The following is a 21,167-nucleotide window of genomic DNA, read 5'->3' as shown; positions in this document are numbered from 1 at the left end:
ACAGGTGGAGGTGAAATATAAATGGCTCAACTCCCCTCATTCTCCAGATGGGACAATTGTAGGCATGTTCTATATGGTTTCCAGAGAGCTCACCAGCAAGAGTGAGCCTCTGTTGCCCAAAGTAGTGACTTCCTTGTAATATGACTCTTGGCTCCCTTCCCTTCCCTTTCTCACTTCCCCATACTTCTGCCAGTGCTTCCTGTCGTAGCCTCCTGAATAAACTACTTGTGCACAAATCTTTGTCTCCGGGTCTGCTTTCAGGGGAATCCAAATCAAGACAATACATCAATTTTTTAAAAGTGAATATAATGTCATAGGGGTGATATGAAAGAGATGCAAAGGGAAAGTGACAAGGTAAAGTTCTGTTCTCAAAGTAAATACTCAAGACATGGCTACCTACTGCATAGTGTAACACACAATGAATTAAGCAGCACGTATGAAAGGGTTAAACAGTTGCTTTCCTACATGGAATCACCATGAAAAGAACATCTGCAAATGCAGACTCACGCAAGTGCAATGTATTGCCAACTACCCTAAGTGGTGCGGCCACCGATGGCAGGGTTTTCTCAGGACCCTAGGCAAAACGCTGAGCAAGCTAAGCACAAACTTCCCTTAATTTTCATGGTGGTTCATTCACATACTGAAAACAAAAACTCTGTTTGTAGTGTACCTTGTTGTTTATAAATAGGCTTTACTTATATGACTGTCAGGCAAAACATTCACATGTTGTGCAGGATAAGGGACAGTTTCTCAGTGTGTGTCTGGTCAGCCCACACATTGCAGCACCTGTGGCTCACAAAATGCTAGTGGTACCCTCCAATTGTTTTCACTGTCCAAAACCATGTTCACAAAATCTCCCTACAAGGCAGTAGTATAAAATACCATGGGTTTATTTATTTTAAAAAGATAATTAATTAATTAGTAATAAACACACAAGTAAAAAATAAAAGACATAAAACGGCAGAGGAAAGGAAAAAGGCACTGGATTTAGACTTTCCCAATTTAACTCCCACCTCTACTTTTTGTTAGAGGTAAGACCTTAGGCAATTTACTCATGGTCCTTCTGGCTCATATTCCACATCTGTAAAGTGGAAGAAACCACACTCTAACTCAAGCTGTTCCAAGGTTAAATGAGTAAAACACAATGTCTGGCACAAAGTGACAGTTCAAAAATATTAGCTATTCTTATTATTATATTGTCTGGCTAAATGACTGATCTCTGTAACCCAAGTCATCTCTCTGATTCATACCACCAGGTGGTATGAATTATGCAATATATGACAACATGGGTCGAGGTATATAACTCTAAGTTTTCCAGGCATGGTCTATGAATTTACTGTCATTCCATGTTTTCTCACTTCCTCATCTCTGCTGTCCTTTCTTGGTCACTGGTTATTACCAGTAATAATGACCTGATGAGAATATTATTATAGATTTTGTACCCTTATGCACAGTTAGGATGTATGGCCAGTTTAGGAATGTAGGGAAAAAAGAAGAAAGAAAAATATTGATTTAACCTTGTTCTCCCCTCTTTTGCTAAATCAAAGAAATACAAGGAGCTAGCAGGAGAATTTAAATAACAAATGAGATGATGTATAGGAACACACTGTTGTAAACTATAAAGTGAAGTGCAAATGTAAAAATGCTTGTGTTCTTGTTATTTATTAATAGTATCATTAGTCACAGAGCTGTTAGAATTCCAGCTAGGAAGGACATGGACACCTAGCATTATCTTTTATAAATGAGATAACTGAGAACCAAGACTAGATGCTGCCTAAAAAGAGATGGGGAAAGGTCACACCAATGGCTCTGTTGCAGGGGGTGCTTTGAGATGAAGTACTGGCTGGGAAATGGTGGTGCCAAGTTAGGCAGGGGCAGAGGTAACAAATTAAAGGGTCATCTTTTCAAGGCTGCAGAAGTCTTCTTGAAGAAGGGACTGCATTGATTGATGTGGCCTGTAATGGAAACTCAGATAATGAAATAAAACCAGCATTTAAGAATCTCAAACTGAGAACTCATTGCCATGGCAACCCTCTCAGAAGGGAACTTGTATAAGAAAATAAGGCGCACTTGAATACACCTTAAAATGAAAACCTACACTGCAGTGAAACAATGAAACATAGGATTTGCTTACTGTTGTAATGCTTAGAGGTTAGCACCGACATTGTAAGTCCATTGTCTTTTCCATTGGAAGTTATTTTTTAAAGTTTTTTTTTTTTTAATTGAGATAGAACCTGTGAGACTGGGGGAGGGGCAGAGAGAGAGGGAGATAAAGAGAATCCCAGGCAGGGTCCACGTGGTCAGTGCGGAGCCCAGTGTGGGGCTCGAACCCATGAACATGAGATCCTGACCTGAGCTGAAACTAAAAGTCTGATGCAAGTCAGACTGAGGCACCCAGGAGCCCCTGGGAAGTTATTACTTCTGAAGTAATAAGGTACAGATTTTGAAAGGCATGGATTACATTTCTAAAACTGAAACTGATGGTAGAAGAATTTGCCACTGAGGACATTTAAGGTCACAGTGAAAAAAAAAGAGAAAAATAGATGGCAAGAAACTTACAAAAACCCTTATAAAATATTTCTATGCTCACTTGAAAACAACAAAGACATTATGATGCGTAAGATAATGTCTGTGCTACTATAGCATCTCTACATAAGTCTGTCCATCCAATTGCAATTGGAATCTTTCCTCACTGCCCTCAACACTATACTCGCCCCTGAAATTTCACCAAGATATTCAGCAAATAATATAAATAACTTCCATTTGTGTGTGTTAGGTAATATACATTCAAAAGGATATTCTGTATATGTGAAGTACTCTTCCAGTCCCAAAACACCCTTTTAATTTCCTCAGGGCACAGCATTGTCCCAGAAATCAAAATAATTTAGTTGTTTAATTTCACCAGCCTGACTATTCATTTCTCAAGTCACATGTGTTAGAATTCTGCGGTTCTAAGACTTGGATCCATTCTTTGACACTTACCTTTATCTTTCCCAAAGTTTTAGAAAAAATCTGTACCCTCTTTCACTTTTCTTTCACCTTTTTTTTTCCTATTCCCATTTCTAGTCTAATCTTTTTCTAATTATCCCCTCCATAGTGCCTTATACTTTGCCTATCCAAGAATCAACACTCTGAAGGTTGTGGAGAACGTACACAAAGTGAATTTGCATATATTTGAATTTTGCCCAACAGGAATTCATGGTTGGAGGAAAATAAGTGAATTTTATTTGAAGTAAGTTGGAAGAAATAAGATACATGCAAAAATGAGGTCTAGAGAGCATGAAAGATTATTCAGATTTTTCATTTGAAACTTTAAGACTTGAGGAAGAATCATGATTGAAATTGTAAATTTAAACATTCATCACTATTAACAAAGCTGTGCTAATTAATAATTCACAGAAGAGATGTGCCACTGTAAAATGAACCATTAGATTTATTGATTACTTTTATCCTTTTACAACCTAAAGCAAACATGTAGACATATACTGGAAAGAAGCCACCAAGAAGAATGGACAGAGGAGAGAAATATAAGGAAACTTTATCTCTTAAATTAATAAAGGAGTATTATTTTTTTCATAGTGAACAAATTTTGTCTACAACATGTTCCAAAAACGAAATAACTACCTTACTTCTAGATAGTTATGTGTAACTATAACTTTTCCCCCTTCTCTATTTAAAAATTTCTTTTTTAGCAAAACTGGGAGGTACATGAAATTTATTTGTATCCCGCTGTTTTCTGTTTCTGTGTTTTCTGTTTCTCTCAACCTTCCTCCAGACCCCCTTCCAATTCCCCTCCTCCCTCAGGCTGAGATGCTGAGCACTTTTATCATCCTCTAATTTATGCTGCTAAAGTGAAAAGTAATGTGATAAATTTCTTCATGTTAGGGTATTAGGAAATTAATTATCTACAGATCTCCTGAGTATTTGCATTTTAAAGGAAAATTGCAGAGAAAGGACAATGTCTGACCATCATAAATTACTCATTAATTATGGAATTTCAGACATCTGTGGGAAGATATTTAAAAGTGATGAGAGCTAGAGATTGCTCTCAAATCACACAATGGATATGATGATCTGGTCTATTTATTTGTCTGGATGGGCAGGAGATTGAGACAAATTATATATGTGAAGACAATCATTATACCCTCTGGGTCTTAGAAGATGCTTAAAATGTCTTGGTACTGATAAGTCTTATTAATATTTTTTTAAAAAATAAATAAATGACCACAGTATTTGTTTTACCTCCATTAAAATTTTAAAGAATTCCTGGGGCGCCTGGGTGGCACAGTCGGTTAAGCGACCGACTTCAGCCAGGTCACGATCTCGCGGTCCGTGAGTTCCAGCCCCGCGTCAGGCTCTGGGCTGATGGCTCAGAGCCTGGAGCCTGTTTCCGATTCTGTGTCTCCTCTCTCTCTGCCCCTCCCCCGTTCATGCTCTGTCTCTCTCTGTCCCAAAAATAAATAAACGTTGAAAAAAAAATTTTAAAGAATTCCTTTGGAGAAATTAGAATATGGCAGATATCTCTGACCACTGTACTGTGATCCCAAAGCCTTTGGTTTAACTTTGGCAGAAAAGCAGTGCCTATCAAATATTTCATTTATTCATGGATATTTCTCTGGCCCCCATGCCACTAGACAGGGCTATGTGAATAGTTCTGGCCAATGAAATGGGAGCAGAAATGGTGTGTGTCATGTCTAAGCTGAGGTGGTAAAAAGTTAATGCATGAGTTTGCAAGGTCTCTGTTCTATGGCTGAGCAGGTTGTCAGTTTGAAACACGACAGCTGTGAGATGATGGTATGTCTATAAGCCAGGGGCTCTGAACACAGGCTGCTGAGATTTTGAGGTTATTTGTAGTTGTACCACAACCTAGCTGGTCCAGACCATTATGGCCTTTACCATATTGCTTTACAGCTACTTTGTTACATATCTGCTACCCTACTGTAAATAGATAATCTTCATTCATTTTTGTATCTTTGTTGTAAAATGATGCATCATGGGAGAAACCATAATTATATGACTATTTTTTGAAAAGTGAAAGATTAGACTATAAATTTAATACAGTTAATTCTGATGACAAGAGTCGTATAATTCAATTCAATGCATCTACTGAGCAATAGAAGTCTATGGTATGTTCTGTACTTCCAATACAAATATGAGTTGGTAATAGTAACAATATTATTCATGCTTAGAAATAAGATGACACTAATAGTTATAAACAACATTAATAATAGTTTTAATTGCCTGAATAAATTTATTATAAGATAATAGAAAATATATATTGGTCTCTGTCCCCAGTTCTTGACACAGAGCTCTTGTAATTTTCTAAGTAATAAGAAGCTTAGAAGCATCTCTTGTTTTAATACTTGTCTTTGACTACATCTCTGACACAGGACTCTGAAAAACCTTGTAAATTCCTAAGTAATAAGAGCACTAGGGGCAACTTTTTTTCTAATGAGGCAATTCTTGTTGGGCTCTTGACTAGGTCCTGGATGGGGGCTGGTCACTAGAAAGACCAAACAATGATTAGAAGCTTGAAATTTTCAGCTTTACCTCTCATCATCCAAACAGGAAAGAAGGACTAGAAGTGGAGTTGATGATTGGTCAACTGTGAGGGAGTCTCACATTAGGACAGGGTTCAGAGAGCTATCAGGTTGGCAAACACAATCATACTAGAAGGGTAAAACACCCCAGTTACACAGGGACAGAAGCTCCTATAGTTGGGGCCCTCCCTGACCTTGCCTTATATACCCGTTCACCTGGATGTTCATCTATATCTTTTATCACATCCTTTAACAAACTGGCAACGGTAAGCAAGTATATTCTTGAGTTCTGTGAGCCTCTCTAGCAATTAACTGAACCCAAGGAGGAGGTCATTGGAACCTTGTATCTATAGCTGGTTGGTTCAGAGACTGAGCTTGCTACTGGCATCTGAAGGGTTTAAGTGTGGAGAAAACTGGGGTTAGGGATCGGACCATTTGGGACTGGGCCCTTAACCTAGGAGATCTGACACTATCGCCAGGTAATTAGTATCAAAACTGAATTAAATGTAGGACACCCATATGGTGGCCCGTGAATTGCTGGGTATGAGGAGAAATCTCCACATATTTGGTAACCAGAAGTGAAGGGATTTGTGTGAAAAGAAAAGAAGACTTACAGGAAATAAACACAAAATCAAGAAGAACAAAATTTGGGGGCGCTTGGGTGGCTCAGTCGGTTAGCCGTCCGACTTCAGCCCAGATCATGATCTCATGGTTCGTGAGTTTGAACCCCACATTGGACTCTCTGCTGTCAGCAGGGATCCTGTTTCATATCATCTGTCCCTCTTTCTCTCTGCTGCTACCTCACTCATATTCTTTCTCTCTCTCTCTCCCTCTCTCTGTCCCTCCCCTATTCATGCATGTGCATGCTCTCTCTCTCAAAAATAAACATTTAAAAATTTTTTTAAGTCAAAAAAAAAAAAAACCAACAAAGTTTTCCCCTACACAGGGGAGAAAACAATTGAGTTTTTCCTTTGCAAATGTACTAACTGAATACTTGGTAATAATTTATTTCTGTCTTAATAGCATCAAGAAATGACATGATGAATGTTTAGAGGTCTGGTTTTCAGAATAGATGCCAAAGTAAGAATGATCTCAATCTCTTAAATTTGCCAAATCATAAAATGTGAAAATAACTTATACTTAAAGTAATATTACCAAATACTTTGATAGAGAATTACATTTTTCCAGTTGTCTTACATCCATTATCTCAACTGACCCCCATAACAGCCTCTTGAGTTAGATATATCTAGATAACAGTAATAATTTGGTGATTCTTTGTACGTAGAAATTGAAGTTATGAAACATGTTTTCTCCTGAGGCTACGAAGTGTTGACATGGCTTGCCTGTGGTCACACAGGGGTAACTGTAAAGCAAGCACTGGTAAAAGGGTTTTTGAGAAATTTTCTTTGACATGTATTATAAATGAGCTCAAGTTAAGTTTACTTTCTATCTTACTATCCAGGCTTTTTATAGCAATAATCGCTCCCTATCTATTTTAATAAGTCTATAAAGTATAAGCCTACACTATCAAACATATATCCAGTTGCAATAAGTTGCTAAGAATTTTCCATTTTCCCCACATAATGAGGATTTGATGACATTAATATTATGATTTTTTAAGCATTATAATTTTTTAACATTGGGCAAGAACATGACATTCCATATAAAATACAAAGCCTTGTTTCCTCCTTGAAGGAAGGAAGGAAGGAAGGAAGGAAGGACAGAAGAAATGAAGGAAAGAAAGAAAGAAAGAAAGAAAGAAAGAAAGAAAGAAAGAAGAAAAGAAAAGAAAGAAGCATGGAGGAAAGGTGCAAGGCAGAGAAGAAGGAAGGAAAGGAGGTAAAGAAAGAAGGAAGGAAAGAAGGAAGGAAGGAAGGAAGGAAAATGGATTTTTGTGTGTGAATAAGAGACAAGACATTTGATAGAAACTCCATTCAACAATGACATAACATATGATTAATTTAACTGACATTTTGCTTCACATTTCGCAAATATTTTCCACCTCTATTTTTGTTTACTAATATTAAAGTGACTTTAGTTTAGCACCACCTGCTAATTTAGCACCAAGTGAGATATAATTAACCCCTCAAAATCATCATCCAAGATATTAAGATAGACCTCATCCAATCCCAGGATGATTAGAGTAGTCTCGGTCCATCTGTAGGTCATCTCATAAATGTCAATTTAACTCAGTCTATAATTCACCCACTTCTTACCTAATAGTGGCAAGTAGTATAACAGCAGCTATGATTGTCTTAAGATCATCATGGTTAGGGATGTTTCTTTTTCCTATTAAAAGGATGGGTGCTGTTTTTACACTATTTATAGTTGTCTAGCATCTTACTTTCTCCTGTCTTTAGGAAAGGGGTCATTAGAGATGCCAGTGAATTCATTAGCCAATTCTCTTCAGGTCTCAAGGTCTATATTTGCCAGGCTAGAAACTTCTCTACATATCCATTTTTCCAAGCATTTCAGCCCCCACCTTTTGAATCAATAAGCCACATTGACAAAATTTTAATTATTCCCTAAACGTGTATGCACACCTGTTTTGAGTTTCTTTATTTTGCTGTAAAGAACAAAATCTACTGGTTCAGTAGTTTGCTTTGCTTCATTCTCTCTGAACTTCAGCTTTCTCCTCTAAGACAGAGTAGTCTTACTTACTGATTTAATTTTAAAGAAAAAAAAATAAAAAATGAAAGAGTAAAATAAAATATTCATCTCTTAATAATTATGCAAAGGTTTAAAAGCCATAAAATTAGCTTGCAAAAAAAAAGTTTTGTTATTTTAAGCAAACCCACCTATGTGCACTAAAAAAGACATTTCAAAATTATAACCATGCACGAAAAGTCCAGCCACTATCCCAGGTTATCTAAATGTGTCTCTCAATGCTCCTTTATACAAGTAATAAAGCCTTCAATTTTGTGACCCCCTAAGCAAGGCTGATCCTTTCAGCCTGCTAAGAAGTCAATTGTTTAACTATTTTCCTGTCCCAGCATTTCACCAAGGTTATAATCTATGTGAAAAGAATCCCAGGGATTCTGCCCAAATTAATTTACTACTGGGTATTTACACTCTCATTTTTCTCATACTTTTATTTTCCTGGTGTAATTGATATGTAATAAACGTAGGACATGTTGCAAAAGAAAAGCAGGTGAACAAATACTTCCAAATCCAGCTGGAAGAGACTTCCTTTCATCCCAGCCTGCTGGTAAGGAAATAGACTAGACCCACATTTTTTTGAACTCTGTCTAAACAGATAAAGCTTAGAAGGGATGTGGCATAGTTTAAGAAGAGCCAAACAGATTTAAAAAGCAGCAAATTTCAAGTTAAAATGCAAACACACACACACTTTCTTCAAAAGCCAGTGGCACAATGATTGGAAGAAAGTAGATGAGATGGCTCTGGTTGTGTGATCCTACAGTGTTAAATCCTAAACCATCATGGATAATTAAGTAAATATTTAGGGTACACAAAATAGTGCCCACATCACTTACTGAGAAACTTAACCTTAGTTTTCCAAATTTTAGAAATGGTTTCCTACTGTCATTTTGGACAAGTCTGATTTCCCAAATATAAAGGCTGAAATGAATAAGAAATAAGAAACATAAAATTACTTACAACTGATCGGATGTTATTTTCTTTCACCAGCTTCAGAGATGATTTATAGCAATTTGCAAGGTCTTCCTTGTGGGAACCATTAATATGGCCTCTGGCTATTGGTCCTACAGTGTGGATGACATCTGCACATGCAAAAGGAAGAAGAAATAGCATAAGCAAGGTGTTTTTCACTTTTCACAAATTGGCACTTTATTTATTTTAGGTATTTGTGTTGAAGCCGGGAGCAAGTTAAGAAATATTGATAATGCAAATGCTTCTCTGGTAAAAAATTTTATATAGCACAGCCTCTTAAAGTAGACAATTGCCCAGGAAGGTGATCATTGTGAAAGGGCATCCCCTAGCAGTAAATTATTCCATCGTTATTGGTCAGATCCAAGTGAGACAGATTATAACACAAGATGTGAATAATTGGCACCCTGGCAAAAGACAAATCCATGGTGGGAAATAAACTGAGAAATAATTGCCTGCAAAATGAGCATTCTGAATTGACATGGGAAGAGCCAATGCTACACATCACTTTAGTTATAAATAAGACAACAGTTTTAGGCATTGTACACAATAATAAAAAAGGGCAAGTTTCTGAAAATGTGCCAAGATAATTTATAACAATCAGTGATAACCCTAAAAGGAATAACTTCAAAATATTGCTACCAGTTTTAAAATGCAACCTACCAATCCTCACATAAGTGAGGTATGCTAGGGATAACACTCCCTAGAAATTACCTAGCTTCTAATTTTTACTATATTAAAACTTTCAAAATACAATCTATACCTTTCAGCCTTTATGTGTAAAACAAAAGATTAGATTTTTTTTTTTTTGTACATCAACCAGTCATTGTATTTTTTAAATATCTACACACGCATAAATTTTTACATTTAGGACCATAATGAAATAGAACTGTTCTGGGTTTTTAAAATTTTTTTTAATGTTTATTTATTTTTGAGACAGAGAGACAGAGTGTGAGCAGAGGAGGGTCAGAGAAAGAGGGAGACACAGTATCTGAAGCAGGCTCCAGGTTCTGAGCTGTCAATACAGAACTAGATGCGGGGCTCAAACTCATGAACCACAAGATTATGACCTGAGCTGAAGTCAGATGCTTAACTGACTCAGCCACCCAGGCACCCCTGAACTGTTCTAGTTTTAAAGTCAATAAGGATCATAAGAAAGAACTAAAATTATAAGCCAAATTATTTGAATGCCTAATAACATCTGCTTTCCAGTTTTATCTGTTAATCTGGATTATTAGCCCATTTCATTGATGTAAGTAATGACGACTAATCACCTGTGATCAGAAAGACAAATTTGGTCTAGTATTATTGGAATCATATAATGAAGTGAAATCATTTACTTTGACCAGTACCACTTAATTTCAACAATAATGACAAGACAAAAACACATTACAAAAGTGAGACTAGTTTTAAATTGCATAGGACATTTCACTAGCGAATAAGTCACTAAGGGTAAAAGCTTTGTTGTTTGCCTGCTAAATACTGAGTATATTACTTGATGTTTGAGAAAATCCCACAAATGTTGATTTCAACTTTTAAATCTGAAACAGTATTTAAACCCTTGTCAGATAATATTAAAGATGATATCTTGTGATCAAAATAGGCAAAAACATCACCAGTGAATTCATGCAGATATTCTTTCACAGGCAAACCTGGCTTAAAGTGAGGACCGCTGCAATACAGGAGAGGACAGAGGGAGATTAGGTTATATTCAGGAAAACAAAACAAAACAAACAAAAAACCTAGCACACAGTGATATCATTTTTTTGTAATAAGAGTAACAAGTAAGAGTTGTATATATTGAAGCAATACAAGCTCTGTACCATATGTCGTGATTTTTTTAATGAATATTTCACATTAGCTTCCATATTGCAGTAAATGCTAGATTAAGAAGGAAGGTTGTATTTAGCTTTTCTTCACTTTCCCCTTTGTGACTACGTGTTTGTGCCCACCTATGATATTCTACATCCCCTAATGAATCCAAAGGTAGAAAAGCTGTAGAGTAACAACACAGGATTCTACAGAAAACATTTCCCAAAAGTGGGTACCATAAGATGTGAATTTAAAGGTCAATTAAATTTGGGAGTGACTGGGGGAAGTTACATCAAAACAGCTACCTTAGTGCAGAACTTTTAAGACCTTTAGTATGCTACAATGGATTGTGAGTCTCCATGAGAGGGATACAGAATGGAATACATTTGACTCTTGAAAACTATGTTTTACAGAGTACCTCAAGGGACAAATTTATCTTTGGGAAATGTTGTGCTGGGGCAACTCTGGCACCCTCACTGCCATTGTTGAAGGACAAGTCTGTGTTTTTTGGTTCCCCTCCTTACCCATTGCCTTTGTACATCAGATACTTAATACATAAAGGAGCAATAGAATATGACCTTGGTTTCCTTATTTTATGGATGGAGAGGGTCAAGAATAAGTGCCTCGTATCTGGGATCATAAAGATGTGTCTACTTGAGCCAAGTAAAAACAGGGCTTAGAGGCATTAATGGGAAGGGGAGAGAGAGAGAGAGAGAGAGAGAGAGAGAGAGAGATCATAAAAGGAGGAAATAGGGACATTTTAAAGAATCATTTTTCTTTGCTTTTTACTTTAGACATCATTGTCCACATAACAAATGGAATTTATGAAACATTATTTATTCCATTTTTATAGTTTTCTATTTAATTTAAAAGTCTGAAGACAAGCAGCCAATCAATGAGATTCCTCCTCAACATGAAAATATTGATCTCTGTATTTTATGCTCTATATTAAACTTACAACATCCAAGATCAAGTGTTATTATCGACCAACACGATGACCTCTCAGATCCACAAAGCTGGAGGCAAATCAAAGTGAGGCTCAAAAATAAATTTCCTTCATTATTTTAATTGTTCATAGCACTTAGGAGTGACTCTTCTACACTGACAAGTTCCTCTTTTCCTGTTATAAAACTCGGTCAGGAGGTCATCTTTCCAATTCCAGCTCCAGCCCTGACTTGCCAAGTGCCCCAGATGAAGCCATCTTTTCACTGGTCCCTGCCTTGGGTTCCTTATCCACAAAACAAATAAGCTGCTCAGATGATCTCTGTGGTTTCTGCTGTGATGTGGACATCATTAATAATAGACTTTGTAATGGAGCCAGGTGGAGTAGAGAATGATAGCTGGGCAGTCACAAGAAACCTTAAGCAGCTTGCAAGCTTTGTGAGTATTAAGGATCCTGTTTACATATAAAAAATATTATAGACTACCCTTTCACGATAGTAGTTTCAAAATCCATTGATTGAAAATAAGTTAGAGACAAACAGCTATTATAATGTCAATGATGCTTTGCATTAGTTTACATTTTATTAAACACAATAGCATCTTGATAGTGGACACATATATGTGAGATATATGAATTCAATCCATAGACAATGCTTTCACTGGTACATGAATATGTGGATCCCTTGGTATAAATAAGATCATGTAAACAGAAATGTTTAATTTGACTTCTGATGCATGCAGGGGCTCAATTACTACCACCACCACCAACAACAACAACCACCAGCGTCCAAGACATCTTGAACACACAGGCAGGAATGAGAGTTGTCATCTCTGCTCTGATGTGGAAAGCATACTACACATTAAGTCCTAAGATCCAATTATAAGTCAGAAGCCCCAGATCTGTCACTAATCAGCTGCATAACCTCAGACAAGTCACTCTTTGTGTTTCCCTCTCCAAAGCTAAAAGAAGGAGTTGAATAAGACGGCCTCTAAGATTCTTTGCTGCTCTCAAATGCAATCCCTCTTCTCTTTGCCTATTAAGAATTGATCTATAGATTCTAAGTAGTTTAATTCATTCTTATACAAATAAATGAGCACCAGTCATGGTTCAAGTTTCTCAAACATGCTTATACAACTAAAGTACAAATTGGTCCCATCCCCAGAGACAGTGTTTTAAACATTCCTATCAAAATTATAAATGTAGATTCATTTTGATCCAATAGTTCTATTTCTAGGAAGGTATTGTATATAATATGCTTACTCGTATGCAAAATGGCATTTATACAGGTCATTTACTGCACCACTGTATATAATATCCAAACATTGGAAACGACCTAAATATCCATCAATAGAGACTAGTAAAATAATTGTACTTTATACAATGAAATATTATGCTTCTGTGAAAAGAGCAACAAAGGTATTTGTATGTGGATATTAACAGATATCCAAGATGTATTACTAAGTTAAAAAATATGCAAAAAAAGTATAATTAGTATGCTACCATTAGTGTAAAAATACCCCACAGGTGAAGGAAAGAATACATGTTTCTTTTAGCTATACCTGCATAAAATATCTCTGGAAGCATTAACAAGCAATTAATAACAGTGGTTTTCTACGAGGCTAATGATAAAAACTGCAAAGATGGAGGCAAATATGAGGAGAGTTTTAATGTTTACTTGTTAGATATATGTTTTACATTCAAATTATATGAATGCATTACCTATTCAATAATTACATAGGGCATTAAAACAAAGGGTAGATGGTTTATTAAACCATGTTTGTTCCTGGATCCCATCTACCATATCACTATAACATACAAGGACTGTTACTGTGCTTTATAAAGATGATCTTATACCACTACAAATATGAACGTGCTCTTAAATTAAAAAGATACAACTCCAAGGGATTTAACATCTTTATTATTTTGCTCTCTCAATAATCTCTTTATATAAGTAATTATTTTCAGATAAAAGTAGGGTTTAAATGATGGACCAAAGGGCATTTTTCTCCTATATGTCTAGTATCTATCTTTAAAGTTTCACTACAATTTTAATACACAAAGTGAATTCCAGATACTTTACAGTGAAAATGTAGTACAGGGATATACACCTTAGATATCTCAGTAACCAAAGAATTTTAAATAAATAGCCAAGAATTTTTAGAAATGAAAAGGACAATATAGAAAATTTAATCTATTTTACCTTGTTCAGGGAACCAGAGTGGCAGAATAATACACATCAATGTGGGGAGATACAATATCACAATGACAATATGATTATAAATAAAGTTTCCCTAAGGTGACTACTTATTTGAGGAAATGGCATACATCTGTAAATATAAAAGTTGACATTTTTACCATGGATCCCATTACTTTAACTTCATAGTTTGGTTAACTATTACATAAAAACAAAACAACCCAAAACCAAAACAAAACAAAACAACAACAAAAACCCAAAAACAAACAAATAAGAACTACCCCAAAACACGGTGGCTTAAGACAGTCAACAACCATTTTATCATTTCTTTTGATTTCTCTGGGTGAGAAATTCTGAAGGGCCCAGCTAAGGCAGCTGGTTTAGGGTCTCTCACAGGGTTGCTGTCAGCCCATGGGTGGCAGTGGAACATTGGGGGCTATGGAAGCTAAGAGCTGGACTAGCATCTTTCCTTCTTCATGTAGTCTCAAGGAGTCTCCATATGGGCTAGTTTGGGGTGCCTCACAACAAGGCAGCCTCAGAGTAGATGGACTGCTCACATGACAGCTCATCATTCCAAAAGCAAGTGTACCAGTGGTAGAAGCTATGTCGCCCTTCTTAACCCAACCTTGGGAGTCACACAGAATCACTACTACTATCCCTATTGGTTGCAAGCATCACACAATTCCACCCGTTTCAAGCGGAGACACAGATGGTAGGAATAACAAAGAATTTATGAGCATATTTTAAAATGGCCACATCACAGGACTTCCCCAGACACTTGGACTTTATTTTGGTTAGCATGTTTTTAAAAAGTCTTATGGTAGATATATTAGAAACTATAGAAAAGGCCAATATAATTAAATCTATTTCCATGCAGCTATTATAGAAAAGAGTAGAGATTCCTCAAAAAATTAAAACTAGAACTACCATATGACCCAGCAATTCCACTACTGAATATTTATTTGAAGGAGATGAAAACATAAACTGAAAAATACAACTGCACCTCATTGCAGCATTTTTGATCTAAGTGTCCAAAATGGATGAATGGATAAAGAAAATGCGGTATGTATGTATGTGTGTGTGTGTGTGTGTGTGTGTGTATGTATATATATCTATATATCTATATATATATATAGATATATAGATATATGATATTATTAAGCCATAAAAAAGAAAAAAAAAAGAATCCTGCCATTTTCTTTTTTTTTTTTTTAATTTTTTTTTCAACGTTTATTTATTTTGGGGACAGAGAGAGACAGAGCATGAACAGGCGAGGGGCAGAGAGAGAGGCAGACACAGAATCGGAAACAGGCTCCAGGCTCTGAGCCATCAGCCCAGAGCCCGACGCGGGGCTCGAACTCACGGACCGCGAGATCGTGACCTGGCTGAAGTCAGACGCTTAACCGACTGCGCCACCCAGGCGCCCCAAAATCCTGCCATTTTCAACAACATGGATGATCCTTGAGAACCTTATGCTAAGTGAAATAGGTCAGACGGAGAAAGGAAAATGTCATGTAATTTCACATTTTAAATAAATGTTTATTTATTTTTGAGAGTACAAGAGGGGGGAGGGGCAAGTAGAGGGGGACAGAAGATCTGAAGCAGGCTCTGCACTGACAGCAGCGAGCCTGATGTGGGGCTCAAACTCAGGAACTGAGAGATCATGACCTAAGCAGAAGTCAGATGCTCAACCAACTGAGCCACCCAGGTGCCCCTGTAATTTCACTTTAATGTAGAATCTACAAACAGCACAACAATAACAAACCCAAGCTCATAGAAACAAAAAAAATATCAGTGGTTGCCAGAGGTAGAGGTTCGGGGCATGGGTGGAGTGGCAAAATTGGATGAACAGGGTCAAAAGGTACAAACTTACAGCTGTTAAATAAACAAGTCCTGGGGATGTAATGTACAGCATTGTGACTACCGTTTATAATACTATACTGCACATATTAAAGTAGCTAAGAAAGTAAATCTTAAAAGTTCTCATCATAAAAAAAAATTCTATTCTAGTATCTTCTCAGACCTATTCTCTTAAAAAGTCAGCTGCTTATTTAATACAAGTCAAAGCTAGAGAAAGATTGGGATATGAGATTGATACGTTTATTAATTGTAAATATAATCTAATTTGGAGATCACAGTGTAACTATAGCTCCTATGTAGAACTTCCTGGCCCCACACTAGTTTAGTTACTTCTTCTGTGCTAAAGTCTGGCAGGAAGTTGTGAGCAAAGGAAAGGGAAGGAATGGCTGCTATAGAATCAGCATCATATCTCCCTGTGAGCGATAAAGGTATGCGATTTTGATTTCCCTGAAATGCCCAGCTTCTCATTCGAGAAAGGATATGCAGCCTTCATGCCTTTGAAGTCCTTTCTTACACAAGGGAGGAAAGCCTAGAAAACAGCAATGCAATTTGTACATTTAATCAACGTTTCAAATGCAAGCCCTTGAAGAGGTATGGAAAATGAGATGGCAGGCCCTTTTGTGCTTTATCAGACTACAGTGTGGCAAGACAAATGAAAGCTGTTTTTCCTCATCTATTTCAAAAATCAATCAGCCTATAAATCACCTCTTTTGTTTTGAAGCTATAACCACCACCTTGCATTCCCCCACCTCATTTTATCCTGGGAAATTAGTCTGAACTATATAGAAGAGGGGACTAGGAGAGGTTTTCTTTGACGGGGGTGCAGGGGACAGCACACTTTCATTTCCAAAAGTGTAAATTGAAAAATGTGTGATTGGAATGCCAAATAAGTATTGAAAGCAGTAGAATTATTTACAAAGATTCAATCAGATTTATCCTTGGCAAAAAGAAAAAAAAAAAAGAAAAAGAAAAAGAAAAAAAAATCAGCAAAGATATTCTGTGAAAAAATATTGGCATAATGAATTTTAAAACAAATGAGAGAGCACATATAGTTTGCTCTCATCCTTTCCCATTTGAGAAGCGACTGTGCTACATTCAAACTGTTAATGAACAGTCAGACCAGTGCAGAATCAATTACACGTTGCTTTCATTCACTCCATTCTTGTATTCATAAGCATAATCAGTCCATCTAACAGACTGCATAATGATGCTGTGCCCTGTCAATCATATTCAAATTGCATGAATTTTAAGGAGAAAACCAATGCACAGAATTAAATTGATTTTCTTTTCTAAAGATACAACCACATATCCAAGCACTAAAGGTACTATTTGTAAATCTTATTGGCCAATTTATATGATAAGCACCACCAATCTATGACCTGGAACAGCACACTTGAAGTTCAGTAAATGGGAAATTGAATTACCACCTGATAGCCTTACAAAGTAAATGCTGCCTTTCCTCTCCATATAGGTCAATGTTTTCATATACACATTTTCAAAGCTTGTTTTTGTTATATTTCAAGAAACAATCAATTGTCCATAAGATGTTCCTTTTCAATCTGCAACGGACATCAGTTAGAATGTACTCAACTATCCCCCTGCAGGTTTCTAAGTTTGGGTTATTCTCTATACACTTCTTCAGCTGCATGATGGATTTCTTTCTGTGCCCAGAAGGACTACAGTCATCCAGCTCTTTGCATGAGTTTGGGACAAACTACCACTTGCAGTGTTATTTTCTAGTCCCTTTTCCTTTGAGTCTTTGAGTTAACTATTTCTTTTCACTGTTTTTAGTTAGAAAGAGTTTTGGTTTACCTCACCTAGCCTCCTTGGAACTATATGGTTCCCTCAATAAGATGTCTGTGATGGAGCACCTGGGTGGTTCTGTCTGTTAAGCATCCAAATTCAGCTCAGGTCATGATCTTGCAGCCTGTGAGTTTTGAGTCCTGTGTTGGGCTCTATGCTGACAGCTCAGAGCCTAGAGCCTGCTTTGGATTCTGTGTCTCCCTCTCTCTCTGCTTCTCCCCCATTCGCTCTCTCTCTCTCTCTCTCTCAAAAATAAATAAACATTATTTTTTTTAAAACAAATAAGATGTCTGTGTCTAAGATTAAATACACAGTAGCTAAAAAACGTTTGTATTTTGCAGCTGATAAAAGCATACAGAATGCACTGCCAAAGATTAATGAATACACCCAGGTCAACTTGAAGTTTGCTCCTATTTTTACATGTAAATGTGATGATGTTGCCACGTTTTGGACATCATGTGCTGACAGTATGTTTCATGTTTCATTGACTTTAAAGTTGTGAGGTTTTAAGCTTAAATTGTGGGGCTTAAATTATCAAATGTTATTTGAGCAATTTCCACTAAAATATTATCCTATATGTAAATAAATAAAGGAAGGAAGGAAGGAAGGAAGGAAGGAAGAAAGAGGCAAAGCTCATCTCTCTTTTGGCTTTATTGGCTTTATTTTATTTGCCAATAATAAAATATTGGCTTTTTATTGGCTTATTTATTGGCTCTCCCTCTTCTGCCAAAAATCTATTTATGGTTGATCTTGCTGATGAGGCTGTCTCCTGTTTCAACTGGATCCCTATACATAAGGGTCCATTTTCAATAACAGGGATTGAAATTTGTGTAAAAGGGATATCCTGTGGTCAGCCATTTATAGAATCTTTGAGATTCCACAGGGTATTGGGGGCATCTGCATTACAATAGTGTTATTTCCAACAGAGAGGAGTCTCATAAAGGCTGTGGGAAGCTGAATTATCTGCAAAATTCTAACATTTCACATCATGTTAGAATGAACCAAAAAAGAACACATCTTAGAAGGAAGTGAGTCAAATACATGGCATTTCTAATGCTTCAGTAGCAGGGGTGAGAGGAGGTGGAGGTCCAGATAGACAATATGACTTTTTCAAGGAAGATAATAATGTCTTTATTCTGGTTCAAGGAATGGACAATTTGCAGCCTTTTCAGAGAGAGATGCAAAACCATCTTAAAAAAAAACTTTTTTTTTTAAGATGCGAGGGGAAAGTAGGGTTTAAGAATCCTACATAGTGGGTAAAAATAAGTGAATGTTAGTCATCCCCCCTCCCCCCCTCATCCCCCACTATAGGGTAATTCTACTAATGCAAAATCTAGGCTAGGATGAAAGTGTGCAGTGGGGTCAATGTCAGGACACACAAGCTGATGCTGTGGTTGCATATGCTTGCTTGTCATCAGCCTTCCTTTATAGCTCCCTTACCAACATGAGTCTGGACAAGAAAAATTCTTCTACAATCATGCACTCAGTCATTAATTTTGTCCTTTATTCAATAAATAAATATTCACTGAGAATCCACTGTGTGCCACATACATAGGGCAAGTGCTCCATTCACTCTTACAAAACAGGTCTTGTGCTTTTCTGACTCCAGAACTTTCTGGTGTCAAGAGAGCCCCTGCATCTTTGCCTTTCAAAATCCTTTCCAGTCCTTGAAGCCCAAAGAGAATTTATTTTCACTAAAGATCTGATCCATGGACACTACTGCATGAACTAATTTTGAACTTACTTCTTCTTTCATTGTCTCCAATATCACTTATGTTTGACCATATACGTGATTTTTAACATCAACATTTCTGTACACACAACTAATAAGATTCCATCAGTCAGAGCTCTCTAATAATATGATATTCTTCCTGAGGAGACAGGGCATTTCCTGTCAGGGGAGGCAATCAAATATGATTATATGTGCTCCAAGATTCTTTCTAATTCTGCAATGCTATGATTCTGTGTTTCCTGTCTTCATGTAGAGACTCCACTGCAGGGAACATGACAAATCTATGTCTGAGTTTCCCACAAAGCCAAGAACTCTATGGGAACAGTTGCTTAATGGATAATTAGTGAATTTGTGGGTGATTAAATAAAAGTTGGCCTGATACAATTGATGTAATCAGAGATGATATACTGGATTAGAGAAAACAATGAGGTAGAATGGCCAGTCTAGACAGAGCAAACAATGGAATGTAGTTATACTGGTTCATATCGTTCAACATACATTTTTATGGAACTGAGAATTTGTTTCTTCACAGAAAGACTCAGCATAGTCTGATCAAAAGTTTCCTAATAAGTTCACAACAGTTGATAAAAAAGACTCTTAACACCATTACACTCCAACAAAAGCTATGAGATTTTTTCCCAAAGACTTTCAGCAGGGGGAAAAAAAGTGTGGTGACTCCTTTGCCTTTTTTTGCAAGAGATAATTAAATAAATGCATTTTTTAAATGTGTCATTTCCCTCATCTGCATACTGCTAATTTTGGAATAAATTTGCTTTGTTCTAGAGATTGGTTTTGGCTCTCAAATCACAAAATGGAAAATTATAGATTCTCTACATATTTTCTCAAAAATTATAAATCACTGTTCATATTTCTTTCAAAAGTGACATCTGGGTATAATGAACCTACCTCTCCATCAAAATAAACCAGGCTTAGTATCTCTCTGAGGCCAGTGCATTCAGAAAACAGCTCCAGACTATATGTGTACTGTACATTTACACTTTCATTTTGGTTCTATTTTCATGGTATACACACCCACACCAGGCTCTACACTTAATTTTCTAAAGGAACACTTGCATTTAGAAAAAAAAAATGAGAAGGACAGAATTCATTTAACATAGATTCTAAAAGAAAGAATATGTAGAAATTTCTATACTGTGAGGCTACATTTTTCATGAGTTCACTTATACAAATTCAACAATATGAACCAAGGTTAAGAGAGGGTAAGAATGACAAAGATTTAAATAATAAGGATAATTTCACTGGGCATTTCCACAATGAGTGCTTTAGCATGAGCACAATAGGCTGGCTTATATTGCCCTGATTCCAGATCAGTCTACATTCCCACCTGCCTCTCAGCGATGGTTGGCTCATTGCACAATAAGAGTTGTTTTCAAACTTTTTGATTTTAAGACCTCTTTACATTCTTTTTTTTTTTTTTTAATTTTTTTTTTTTCAACGTTTATTTATTTTTGGGACAGAAAGAGACAGAGCATGAACGGGGGAGGGGCAGAGAGAGAGCGAGACACAGAATCGGAAACAGGCTCCAGGCTCTGAGCCATCAGCCCAGAGCCCGACGCGGGGCTCGAACTCCCGGACCGCGAGATCGTGACCTGGATGAAGTCGGACGCTTAACCGACTGCGCCACCCAGGCGCCTC

At 36.7% G+C, this 21,167-nt stretch overlaps 1 protein-coding gene across 1 annotated transcript in view; it reads right to left on the bottom strand.

Moving 5' to 3' along the window:
* Positions 1 to 21,167, bottom strand: part of MACROD2 (mono-ADP ribosylhydrolase 2) — a 2,049,910-nt gene that overhangs the window by 753,479 nt on the left and 1,275,264 nt on the right. Inside the window, exon 6 of the mRNA XM_040447744.1 lies at positions 9,159 to 9,280. Coding sequence (XP_040303678.1) covers positions 9,159 to 9,280 — 122 coding nt within the window. The remainder of the gene's footprint in view (positions 1 to 9,158; positions 9,281 to 21,167) is intronic.

This window comes from Herpailurus yagouaroundi, unplaced genomic scaffold (genome assembly GCF_014898765.1).
Source record: "Herpailurus yagouaroundi ecotype Mexico unplaced genomic scaffold, PumYag 196, whole genome shotgun sequence".
In the NCBI taxonomy this organism is placed as follows: domain Eukaryota; kingdom Metazoa; phylum Chordata; class Mammalia; order Carnivora; family Felidae; genus Herpailurus; species Herpailurus yagouaroundi.
The sequence above is the reverse complement of the archived record's forward strand: the minus strand, read 5'-3'. Positions and strand labels throughout refer to the sequence as shown.